The following is a 12,437-nucleotide window of genomic DNA, read 5'->3' on the forward strand; positions in this document are numbered from 1 at the left end:
TGCCTATCATTTTTGGGGATTGAAATCGACACCATGGCGGGAGAGTGTCGCCTGCCCCAGGACAAAGTGTTAAAGCTCCGCGAAACTATTTGCCGTTTCAATGGCTCGCGTAAAGTCACGCTGCGGCAGGCGCAGTCCTTGCTGGGCATGCTGAACTTTGCTTGTCGGGTAATACCGATGGGCAGAGTTTTCTGCCGGAAGCTCGAAAGGGCAACGGCGGGGTGTGCCAGGCCGCATCATTTCGTTCGATTGTCCTCTGAATTAAAAAGGGATTTGGCCGTCTGGGCTTCGTTCCTGGAGGATTTCAACGGGGTGAGCATATGGCAAGCGCCAGCCGTTGACAGCGAGAGTTTGCAGCTTTTTACCGATGCTGCAGGTGCCTCTGGATTCGGTTGTTTTTTGGAGGGATCGTGGTGTGCGGCAGCTTGGCCGGGAAACTGGCATAGCGAGGGTCTTACAAGAGATCTGGTGCTGCTGTAGCTTTTTCCCATTATGGTAGCGTTGGAAGTTTGGGGCGATCGGTTGGCTAACCGCAGCATAGTGTTCAGGTGCGATAATCTGGGCGTGGTGCATGCAATTAATAACCAGAGGGCGAAATCGCTAGTGGTGCTGCGGGTGCTCGGACAATTGCTTTTGACATGCTTGCGTAGGAACCTATGGTTCCGGGCGCAACACGTGCCCGGTTTGGAAAACGGAATCGCAGACGCGTTTGTCGCGTGGACAGTGGGAGAGATTTTGGGATTTGGCACCTGAGGCCGAAGAGCAAGGTTTTCACTGTCCTGGTTATGTTTGGCAGGTGATCGGGCCGGACTGGAGGGTCTAGCGTTGCGGTCAATCACGCCGGCCACGCTCAAGGCTTACGGACAAGCTTGGAGTGAATGGGAGGAGTTTGTCCAGGGGCGTCAGCATCAAGGTAAGAGCAGGCATCGGCTGATGCTTTCTTTTATGTGGCAGCTTTACGTCTCCGGTAGGTCACGAGCAGTGGTATCGCGGTATTTGGCAGGCATCTCATTTTTCTGCAAGCTGCGAGGCGTCCCTGACGTAACGAAAAGCGAGGTTCTGCGGAAGGCAATGAAAGGGTGGGTGCGAGTTGCGCCGTCGCCACCGGATAGGAGGCGGCCCATCGATGCGGCTTTGTTGCCGGCCGTCATCGAGGCGGTAGGGCGAGTCGCGTCGTCCAGGTTTGAGACGCTTTTGTTCAGTTTGGCGTTCTCAATGGCTTACCACGGGGCCTTTCGAGTTTGAGTTGGTAGCGCCTTCCAAGAGAGCAGATTCCCGCATGCTGGTCGGAGACGTGGTAGTGGGTGAGAGGTCCTTGCTGTGCAGGTTGCGACGCTCCAAGACGGATCAAGTGGGGAGAGGGCGCTGGGTTACAATGGTTCCAGCGCTAGAAGAGAGCGTTTGCCCAGTGGGTCTGGCAAGGCAATATGTGGTGGTGCGACCCGTTAAGGAGGGGTCTTGGCTGTTGCATTATGATGGGCTGCCAGTCACGAAATACCAGTTTCGTTGGATGCTGAGTCGTTGTTTGTCAGGCTTGGGCCTCCCACCCACTGCTTTCGGTACCCATTCCTTTCGCATAGGCGCAGCGACGTCGGCTGCTGCGGCGGGTTGCTCCAGAACTGAAATCCAGGCGGTGGGGCGATGGAAGTCGTCAAGTTACAGACGATATATTCGCCCCGTCACATGAGAGGTCGGTTGGCGCTTGGTGCTTTGTTTAAATTGCAATGTATTATGTTGTTCCAGTTCTGTGATTTTATGGTGTTGTGCGTTGGTTGGTGTTCCCCCTTTTTTTATCCTATTCAGGGATTAGCTACTCGCCGTTGCTGGCATGAGTCGGCAGCGGGGGTCTGGAGTTATTTGCGATTTTTTTGCCTGACTTGACGGACTGAAATTCTAATCTATAATTCGGATAATTTGGTCTAATCAGAGTCCCTCAGCAGGTCTTTACGTTTCACCTCCAGCTGAGTTACTACATGTGTTTCCCATTTTATACCCCCCCTCCCCTCCCGCCCCCCCTTTTTTTATTTTGTTTGTTTTATTTGATTTTCCCCCTTTGTGTCTTTAATTGCGCTCTAAATTGGCAACGAAACATGGTGCAGTCGGCTAGGCCGTGACTGCTGCAATAGCGAGATCTAAAGTTTTCTTTTTTGGCAGATCCTTCAGTATAAACAATTAATAAGCCTCTTAGTAATCAATTCTACCCCTCTTTTTCCCTTCAGGATGGTTCGAAGACTATTTGACCATTTGGGTGGTGGGCCACTCTTACATTTACTGGGCGGCCAGGTTTGTGGCCTCGGAAGGGTCTCAGGCATTGCTTGGAGTACAGGGTGTCAGATGGCTTGGCTGGCGAGGAATGATGTGGGGTGAGCTGAGGAGTAGGTTAGTGAGTCAGGCCAGCAAGCATGGAGTCCCTAGGGTTTTGGTTGTCCATCTAGGTGGCAACGACCTGGGGAAGAGGACATCCTTGGATCTGCGGTGGGCCATGATACAGGATCTGGCAAGTGTGACCGCGGCATGGACCAATTGTGGGTTTTTTCAATGATGGTGCCAAGATTGTGTTGGAGGGGTGTGGCGGATGGTCGCCAGATTGATGAGGCCCGGAAAAAGGTGAACGGAGCGGTGGCAAAGTGGGTGCTGTCCCACGGTGGGAGGGTGGTTCGCCACCCGAGGATACAGTTCAGAGACAGCCACCTTTTCCGGCGCGATGGAGTACATCTATCCAATGAGGGGATGATGTTTTTTCTGGAGGATCTAGGTTTCGCTTTGCAGGAGTTAGGGTAGGTTTATGGTGGCGGTGCGAAAGACTTTGGGGATGAGTCTTTCGCTGTTGGCGGAAAAGAACGGCAGTTTTGTATTGTAGGGATAACTGTAGTGTTTTTACAGTTTGTTGTGGTTTCGGTGCACTCACCTCCATCGACTTATGGCCGCTTGACCACCCGTCCGGGAAGGCAGCGGCAGGGCACCCAGGAGCGGTGGGTAGTCACTGTGGGGGTTGAGTTGTCACCTATTACCGGTTTATGGTAAGTTTTAGTAAATTTATAGGGTTAGTTATTTAAGGTTAATTCAGATTAATTGAGCCGTTCTTTTGGGCCGCCACCATATGCCAGCTGGAGCGGCATATTAAATTAATTTCTTTATTACAGGTTTCCTAATGGATAGGGACAAATAAATAGCTAGCAATTTTCTGCCAAAATTCAAGTCTCAGTGTCGTTATTTCTGGTTCTAGGTTATGAATGCTTTACTTTCAAAGAAAGGGGTCCACCAAATATCACTAAGATGTTTAGGAGAGAGTATTGACTGTATAGGAGAGGAAAGAGTTAAACATCTGGGGAGGGGTGGACCTAGCTGTGAGGAAAGTACAGCCTTCTTTAGGGGGAGGCTTTGCTATATATAGGGAAGGTGAGGCCATCTTAAGTCTCTTGGTGATTTGCTTTCCCACCCTCCCGCCCTGGTAGTAAGAATTTTTGGCATGTGGTGCTTTGGCGTTAAGTTGTTGGCTGTTTTCGTTGGCTATTTATTGGCGGAAAAGAACGGCAGTTTTGTATTGTAGGGATAACTGTAGTGTTTTTACAGTTTGTTGTGGTTTAGGTGCACTCACCTCCATCGACTTATGGCCGCTTGACCACCCGTCCGGGAAGGCAGCGGCAGGGCACCCAGGAAGGGTGGGTAGTCACTGTGGGGGTTGAGTTGTCACCTATTACCGGTTTATGGTAAGTTTTAGTAAATTTATAGGGTTAGTTATTTAAGGTTAATTCAGATTAATTGAGCCGTTCTTTTGGGCCGCCACCATATGCCAGCTGGAGCGGCATATTAAATTAATTTCTTTATTACAGGTTTCCTAATGGATAGGGACAAATAAATAGCTAGCAATTTTCTGCCAAAATTCAAGTCTCAGTGTCGTTATTTCTGGTTCTAGGTTATGAATGCTTTACTTTCAAAGAAAGGGGTCCACCAAATATCACTAAGATGTTTATGATATAATACAATGTTTTTTTTTCTTTTAAGACAGTAATGAATCAAGCATGCAAATATAAATAGTCATCAGAATACTGAGCAAGCTGAATTTTGCTTGTTTCTTAATAAGATAATTGGAAAATTAAATAGTCAGCTTTACCCTAAAACTGAATATATTATCAAGTACATCAACAGTTTTCTGACTAATATTTTACTTTTAAACTTATGCAGTGCATGCTATAAGAACAAAGTATGGAATAAATGGTGTTGAAAGGAGGTTAGAGTTCTATATTCTATAATTACCAGCATACCAATAACAGTGACAAAACATTGGCTTTTTATTTTGTGCTTTGTGCTATATGTTCTGTAATTTGTGTGCATAGGCAACAGAAGGACAATGCAACCTAGCATTAAGTTAGGTACAGCAATAGAGGTATGAGTGTACTTATAACTCTCAAGTGAGATTTTTATAAGTTTCCATTAGTTCTAAAGAAATGTCTCTATCCCACGGAAACTCATTAATCTATAGCTTTGTACAGTGTTCTATGTTTACAGATCATTAAGTCGTTTGCAGGTTATTGCAGACCATGAAACCAGCAGGAGATTGCTTCACTCAGAAAATAATCAAGATCCTTCAACAACTTGCTTTATAAAATTCAGCTTTGAAAAAATACACACATTACATATATACGAGATATATATATATATATATATATATATATATACATATATATATATATATATATATATATATATACATACCCATCTTACCTTATCCATTCACCACCAATCTGCCTGTATATTCATTCTAGAGCCCACACTTTTAAGGTGAGGGTGATATACTGTTTACCAACTAGCATGCAGTGTGTGTTTACGTAATTGTATACACTGGTATAATCATGTTTTTAGATAAGCCTTGTTATGTCTGAACATCTGTGATATATCTCTTGGTGAGAGGGTTTACTCCTAAGCTACAATTGGGGAGACCTCAAAAAGCCAAAGTTTCTGGGAAAGCTTCTGAACGAAGAACCTGAATTGGGAATTCCACAATCAGCTAAATATATTTAGCGCACCCTGAACTTTTGTGGTGTGTGTGTGTGTGTGTGTGTGTGTGTGTGTATATATATATATATATATATATATATATATATATATACATACAACACAAGTCCAGGGTGCGCTAAACATAATTAGCTGATTGAGGTATTCCCTCTATATATATATATATATATATATATATATATATACACACATAATAAATATATTTAGCTGATTGTGGAATTCCCAATATATATATATATATATATACACTGCTCAAAAAAATAAAGGGAACTCTAAAATAACACATCCTAGAGCAGAATGAATGAAACATTCTTATTAAATACTTTGTTCTTTACATAGTTGAATGTGCTGACAACAAAATCACACAAAAATTATCAATGGAAATCAAATTTATTAACCCATGGAGGTCTGGATTTGGAGTCACCGTCAATATTAAAGTGGAAAAACACACTACAGGCTGATCCAACTTTGATGTAATGTCCTTAAAACAAGTCAAAATGAGGCTCAGTAGTGTGTGTGGCATCCACGTGCCTGTATGACCTCCCTACAACGCCTGGGCATGCTCCTGATGAGGTGGTGGATGGTCTCCTGAGGGATCTCCTCCCAGACCTGGACTAAAGCATCCACCAACTCCTGGACAGTCTGTGGTGCAACGTGGCTTTGGTGGATGGAGAGAGACATGATGTCCCAGATGTGCTCAATTGGATTCAGGTCCAGGGAACGGGCGGGCCAGTCCATAGCATCAATGCCTTTGTATTGCAGGAACCGCTGACACACTCCAGCCACATGAGGTCTAGCATTGTCTTGCATTAGGAGGAACCCAGGGCCAACCGCACCAGCATATGGTCTCACAAGGTGTCTGAGGATCTCATCTCGGTACCTAATGGCAGTCAGGCTACCTCTGGTGAGCACATGGAAGGCTGTGCGGCCTCCCAAAGAAATGCCACCCCACACCATTACTGACCCACTGCCAAACCGGTCATGCTGGAGGATGTTGCAGGCAGCAGAACGTTCTCCTTGGCGTCTCCAGAATCTGTCACGTCTGTCACATGTGCTCAGTGAGAACCTGCTTTCATCTGTGAAGAGCACAGGGCACCAGTGGCGAATTTGCCAATCTTGGTGTTCTCTGGCAAATGCCAAACGTCCTGCAAGGTGTTGGGCTGTAAGCACAACCCCCACCTGTGGACTTCGGGAGATAAAGAGAGCTCCAGAGGTTGGGAGCCGCACAGGCGAAATCTTGCAGCTGGGAGTGTGAAGAAATAATTCCCAGGAGAGGTGGTGTGCATTTGTGCAGCAAAGTGGGCAGATGTGAGTGTGAAAGGAGATTAGGTCAGAGATGTAAATGGGAGATTCGGTGAGGACTTTGTAAGTGAGTGCGAGAATCTTGAATTGGTGTCTGAAGTAGAAGGGGAGCCAATGTAGGCTTTGCAAGAAAGAGAAAGCAGGCATAGTACATTTGGAAAGGAAGCAGCAACATTAAGAACAAATTGGAGTGGAGAGAGTTGGGAGTCTGGGAAGCCAGATTTGAAAAGATTACCATAGTCATATCTGGAGATGAGGGTCTTAGTTGCCTCCTGGATGAGAAAGGCTCTGATCCTAGAAATATTTATCGGATGGAAAAGACAGGATGGTGAGAGATATTGACTGTGGTTTGAAGGAGACAGAGGGGTTAAGAATAAATGCAAGACAGCGCACTTGGGGGCTAGAGGAGATGATTGTGCAGTGAATAGATAATGAAATAGTGAGGTGAGAATATGTGGGAAGCTGGGAAGAGGATCAGTTCAGTCTTAGACATGTTACAGAAAGTTTAAGAAGGAGCTGGAACATTCAGGAAGAAATAGCAGAGAGACAGTTGGAGATACGAGTGAGAAGAGAGGGGGAGAGGTCAGGGGAGGAAAGGTATATCTAAGTCTCATCAGCATAGAGATGATATTAGAGGACAAAAGAGTTGATGAGCTCACCTAAAGACGACATACATAGGGAGAATAGGAGGGGCCCCAGAACAGAACCTTGGGAGACACCTACCATTACTGGAAGTGGGGGTAGTGGATTCATGAGAGGAAATGGTGTAGTAATCAGAGAGTTAGGAGGCCAGCCAGAAGAGGATAATAGAAGAGGATAATAGAATGCAATCTGAGGGAGTGATATTGACATACGTATTGGTTTGATTTAGATGTCTCTTCTGTTCATTCACTTTGCACTTTATTAATTGATAAAAATAAACTATAAACACTTCTATTTTTGAAAGCATTCTTACTTAGCAGCATTTTTTCCATATTTGCCTAAACTTTTGCACAGTAATTTATATACACAAATTTTAATCGATGATAGGTTCATATTATACCTGGAGCAGATTTAGGTTGCAGAGCTTCTGGGATTCCGTGAATTGGGTAAATCCATCGTATACCTGAGACAGCTCCATCCTCTGTCTTGGATATGCTGTTTAAAAAGTTGGCATATAATTATTTATTTTGTTTGAGGTTGCTGGTACGCATGTGCAGCAATATGCATTGTTGAGATGATGATCATTTTCAGCATTACTATCCATTTAATTCTAAATATCTGCTAGCATATTGACTCATGTTGCTGATAGTTATCAAATCATTAATGTTGTGTCTATATTAAATCAAGCCTAGGTGGTCTGTTCACAATACATTATTTAAATTTCCTTCTGGACTACTGCACAATAGAATTAATTAAAAGGGAAAACAAAATCTGCAGTATGTAATGAAGTCCCAGTTCGGCGGCTGAACGGAAAGCTGGTTGAACTTGGATGTCTTTTAGAAGGGCAATCATGTACAAGGCATATTTTAGCCTTTTACATGATTGCCCTTTTAAAAAAACATCAGAGTTCAGCCAGCATGAGCACGGGCGCTGAACTTGGACTTCATTACATCCCGGCCCATATGTTTATAGTTAGTTTCAGGGCCGGCTCCAGGCCTACTAGCACCCTGAGCGAGAAAATCTGAAAATGCCTCCCCTCCCCCCATGCGCACGCCTGGAAAAGTGGGCATGGCCTTGCAACTTTATATTTTCAGACTATAGACATATTTTCACACCCCATCTACACACACAATTAGCAGCCTTACACATAACGTCCACAGTAGTGTACTTTACACATAATGTCTCCAGTATAATGTACAGTGCCAGATACACATACGCCCCCAGTAGTGCCAAATACACATACACCCCGAGTAGTGCCAGATACACATATGTCCCCAGCAGCACAGTGGCAGATACACATTATATGCTCCCTCAGTGCAGATACACATTATATGCCCCCAACAGTGCCAGATACACATTATATGCCTCCACAGTGCCAGATATACATTATATGCTCCACATAATATGCCCACAGTAGTGCAGTGCCCGATACACATTATATGCCCCCAGCAGTGCCAAATACACATTATATGCCCCCAGCAGTGCCAAATACACATTATATGCCCCCAGCAGTGCCAGATACACATTATATGCCCCCACAGTGGCAGATACACATTATATGCCCCCACAGTGGCAGATACACATTATATGCCCCCACAGTGCCAGATACACAGTATATGCACCCACAGTGCCAGAAATACAGTATATGCCCCCCCCAGTGCCAGATACACAGTATATGCCCCCAGCAGTGCCAGATACAGGTGAGTATCCCTTATCCACAATTCAAAATCACACAATTTTGGTTCCCCTACTGCAGTGTTTTTCAACCATTGTGCCGTGGCACACTAGTGTGCCCTGAGCAGTCTCCAGGTGTGCCGCCATAGACGCACAGCCAGGCCCATCAGTGTTTTGCTGCTTCTGAGGCCCTGGAACAATCAATACTGGTGGGTTTAGTGGGTGCAGAGACAGTTCTAATTTTGGGCCCGGGCAGTGTTGGGCTCTTCTGGCTTTCTCAGATGTGGCTCAGGCGTTACCTATGAAGAAGCTACGACATGACACCCTAGGACACGCAACTGCACCATGCATCACCATTATATTTGAATGTGCCTTGGCAACATTTAAATCTTGTTCAGTGTGCCGCGAGTTGTAAAAGGTTGAAAATTTCTGCCCTACTGAGATAACACACATATATATATATATATATATATATATACAGTATATAAAATATATAATATATCTATATATACACATAATATATAATATATTTGTCATTATCTCAGTAGGGGACCCATAAATGTGAGATTTAGAATTTTGGAAAAGGGATACTCAACATGTACACAGTATATGCCCCCAGCAGTGCCAGATACACAATATATGCCCCCACAGTGCCAGATACACATATGCCCCCAGTAGTGCTGTACCAGATAAATATTATATGCCCCCACAGTGCCAGATACACATATGCCCCCACAGTGCCAGATACACAGTATATGCCCCCAGCAGTGCCAGATACACATGCCCCCAGAGTGCCAGATACACTTGCTCCCAGAGTGCCAGATACACATGCCCCCACAGTGACAGATACACTTTCCCACAGAGTGCCAGATACACTTGCCCCCAGAGTGCCAGATACACATGCCTCCACATGTGTTCGGCCGTGAGATAGCTGCACTGAGTCTTCAACGGCATCCATCCCATGGCCCGCCTGCGTGTGCCGATGATGGGGAGTGCTGTGGGCGGAATAAAGCAAAGCTACACTGTGCGGCACCGGTGTCTGACATCAGACGCCAGCACCGCACAGTGCGCACAGAGTAGTTTAGCTTTGTCACACGCACAGCACTCCCCCTCGTCAGCACACACAGCCACTGCTGCAGGACCCAGCTCCAGGCAGGCTCCAATATGGCGGTGCTAGCATGCAGCATCCTTTAAGGGTGGCGTCCTGCACGGCCGCTCTACTGGAACATGCCTGGAGCCGGCCCTAGTTAGTTTCATTTGTATTTTGTATCTTTATTTAATTATATTATATGGAAAATTCTACTTTTCTAATTTAAATAATGATTGTCAAGACAGAATCATATTGTGTACAATTAGCATAATGCAACTTGAGCATTTACGCCAACACTGTCAAGTTACATTTATACACTGTCTCTACACTTTCATGGGGAGCAAGTATACACACTTGATTTGATGTATGGCGCAAATGACACACCTTGAGATGCATCTAACTCAACATATAAACGTAAATACACTATTTTTTGTGCACAATTTTTACCTATCACATTTTTAATACAATTGCATCCACCTCTATATACTGTAAGTTAAACTGTTTTCACATTTCTCTCAGAGTAAAGTAGCATCGTTAGGGTGTTATAGCAGAACACTTCTCTTTATTAATAAATAATCTGCCCAGTTACTGGTTCTAATTTACCTTTTCAATTCTGTTCTTAACTCTTCAACATGGTCTTGATCCCAGTTCTCACCATTTGCTTTAAACATGTGAACAACTATCAAAGCTTCATAAAGTTTCATAGTATCTGGTGCAAATATTATTGGGATATCCAGTTTTTCCTTGGCAGCTAGGGGGATTCCTTAAGCACACAAATTAAAGATAAAGGAAATTGAAATAAACAAATCACAGGAAAACAAATTTAAAGTTAAAACTCAATTTGTAAAGAAAGTAGCAATCACAGATACAATCTCAAAGTTGAGGTGCAAACTGATCAACTGATCAAAAAAATCATTTTTTAAAAATGTAATGACTACTGTAACAGCATTTTAACATGAAATGTTGCAATAAATAACTTAACTGTTCTCTATATGTTATTTAACACATTATGAACACCAGGTTAGATTAGACTACTGTTAGATGCAATTTATTCCTCAATTGAATAGTTCTCCATGGGAACAGACTGCACAACTCATCCTGAATTTAAATGTTCTACCATAGAATAGTTCAGACGTTGTTTTGTGTTTTTGAATAATTGGTTTATTACATTATTAATAATGTACAGTATCTACCAGTGTCTGCATACTGCATTAAAATGACACAGTAGAAACAATGGCCCTCATTCCGAGTTGATCGGTCGCAAGGCGAATTTAGCAGAGTTACACACGCTAAGCCGCCGCCTACTGGGAGTGAATCTTAGCTTCTTAAAATTGCGACCGATGTATTCGCAATATTGCGATTACTAACTACTTAGCAGTTTCAGAGTAGCTTCAGACTTACTCTGCCTGTGCGATCAGTTCAGTGCTTGTCGTTCCTGGTTGACGTCACAAACACACCCAGCGTTCGCCCAGGCACTCCCACCGTTTCTCCGGCCACTCCTGCGTTTTTTCCGGAAACGGTAGCGTTTTCAGCCACACGCCCCTGAAACGCCGTGTTTCCGCCCAGTAACACCCATTTCCTGTCAATCACATTACGATCGCCGGAGCGATGAAAAAGCCGTGAGTAAAATTACTTTCTACATAGCAAAGTTACTTGGCGCAGTCGCAGTGCGAACATTGCGCATGCGTACTAAGCGGATTTTCATTGCGATGCGATGAAAAATACCGAGCGATCAACTCGGAATGAGGGCCAATATGTTTTCACTTCACTTTAAATTGATTCATTATTGTAAACATTAAAGTAATTGAGTTCACTAAGTTTATAAACTTGCTTGATACACATTTACAACTCCAAGAATCCTCTGCTATAGTCATTATTATTTGGTATTATTATTTGGTAAAGGGCAACTTTCAGCAGCTCATGAGCGGTGAGCCACCAACATTTACTTTTTTGTATCCTGGCAGCCGGGTCGTAGCCAGAACTTTGTGGGCCACATAGCAACATTTTAAGGGGCCCCTGTCCCAATGCTTCTAAAGAGACACCTCTCTGCAGCAGTAGTTAGTTTTATGCTGCATAATAGTACCATAGTTCATTTTCTGAACCATAGTAGTGCCTTAGTAAATGTTATGCCCCATAGTAGTGCCCTAGTTTATTTTATGAACCATAGTAGTGTCCTAGTTCATGTTATGTCACCTTGTAGGGCTGCCAGTACACATTATGGAACAACACAGTACCCCCAATTCACATTATGATATAGTGTCCCCAGTTTATAATATGCCATATAACAGTGCCCATAGTTAATATTATGCCACATTATAGTGCCGCCAGCTCATAATATCATGATCATTTGCACATATACTATTTGTCTAAATTTTTGTATATGCTCTACTGACAGTGGTTCTTATTATTATTAGGTAGTACTGTGAGTATAGTATTTACATCTTTACATTTTATACCTGAGTTTCCATCATTGAAGAATCACAATTCTAATTCTGATATTGCACTACTTATTAATACGACCATATCTTATATCTTACTGATCCATATGGTGTTTTATTGCCTAGAACTTTGCTGTACACTGTATATATGGGATAATATCAGGATCCCAGCGCTTGGGATGCCGGTAGTCAGAATACCGACAGTGGCATCACAACACACAGGAACCCAACACCTGTTTTCTATGTTGTAGGTGTTCTAACCTAACACCTAGCCC

General features: G+C 43.8%; 1 protein-coding gene across 4 annotated transcripts in view; it reads right to left on the minus strand.

The window, feature by feature from the left end:
- Positions 1–12,437, minus strand: part of CFAP47 (cilia and flagella associated protein 47) — a 1,065,013-nt gene that overhangs the window by 156,683 nt on the left and 895,893 nt on the right. For all 4 annotated transcript variants that reach the window (XM_063953487.1, XM_063953488.1, XM_063953489.1 and 1 more), the window contains 2 exons: positions 10,328–10,487; positions 7,361–7,455 (listed from right to left, as the gene is read on the minus strand). In XM_063953487.1, coding sequence (XP_063809557.1) covers positions 7,361–7,455; positions 10,328–10,487 — 255 coding nt within the window. The remainder of the gene's footprint in view (positions 1–7,360; positions 7,456–10,327; positions 10,488–12,437) is intronic.

Source organism: Pseudophryne corroboree, chromosome 2 (genome assembly GCF_028390025.1).
Source record: "Pseudophryne corroboree isolate aPseCor3 chromosome 2, aPseCor3.hap2, whole genome shotgun sequence".
Lineage (NCBI taxonomy): Eukaryota > Metazoa > Chordata > Amphibia > Anura > Myobatrachidae > Pseudophryne > Pseudophryne corroboree.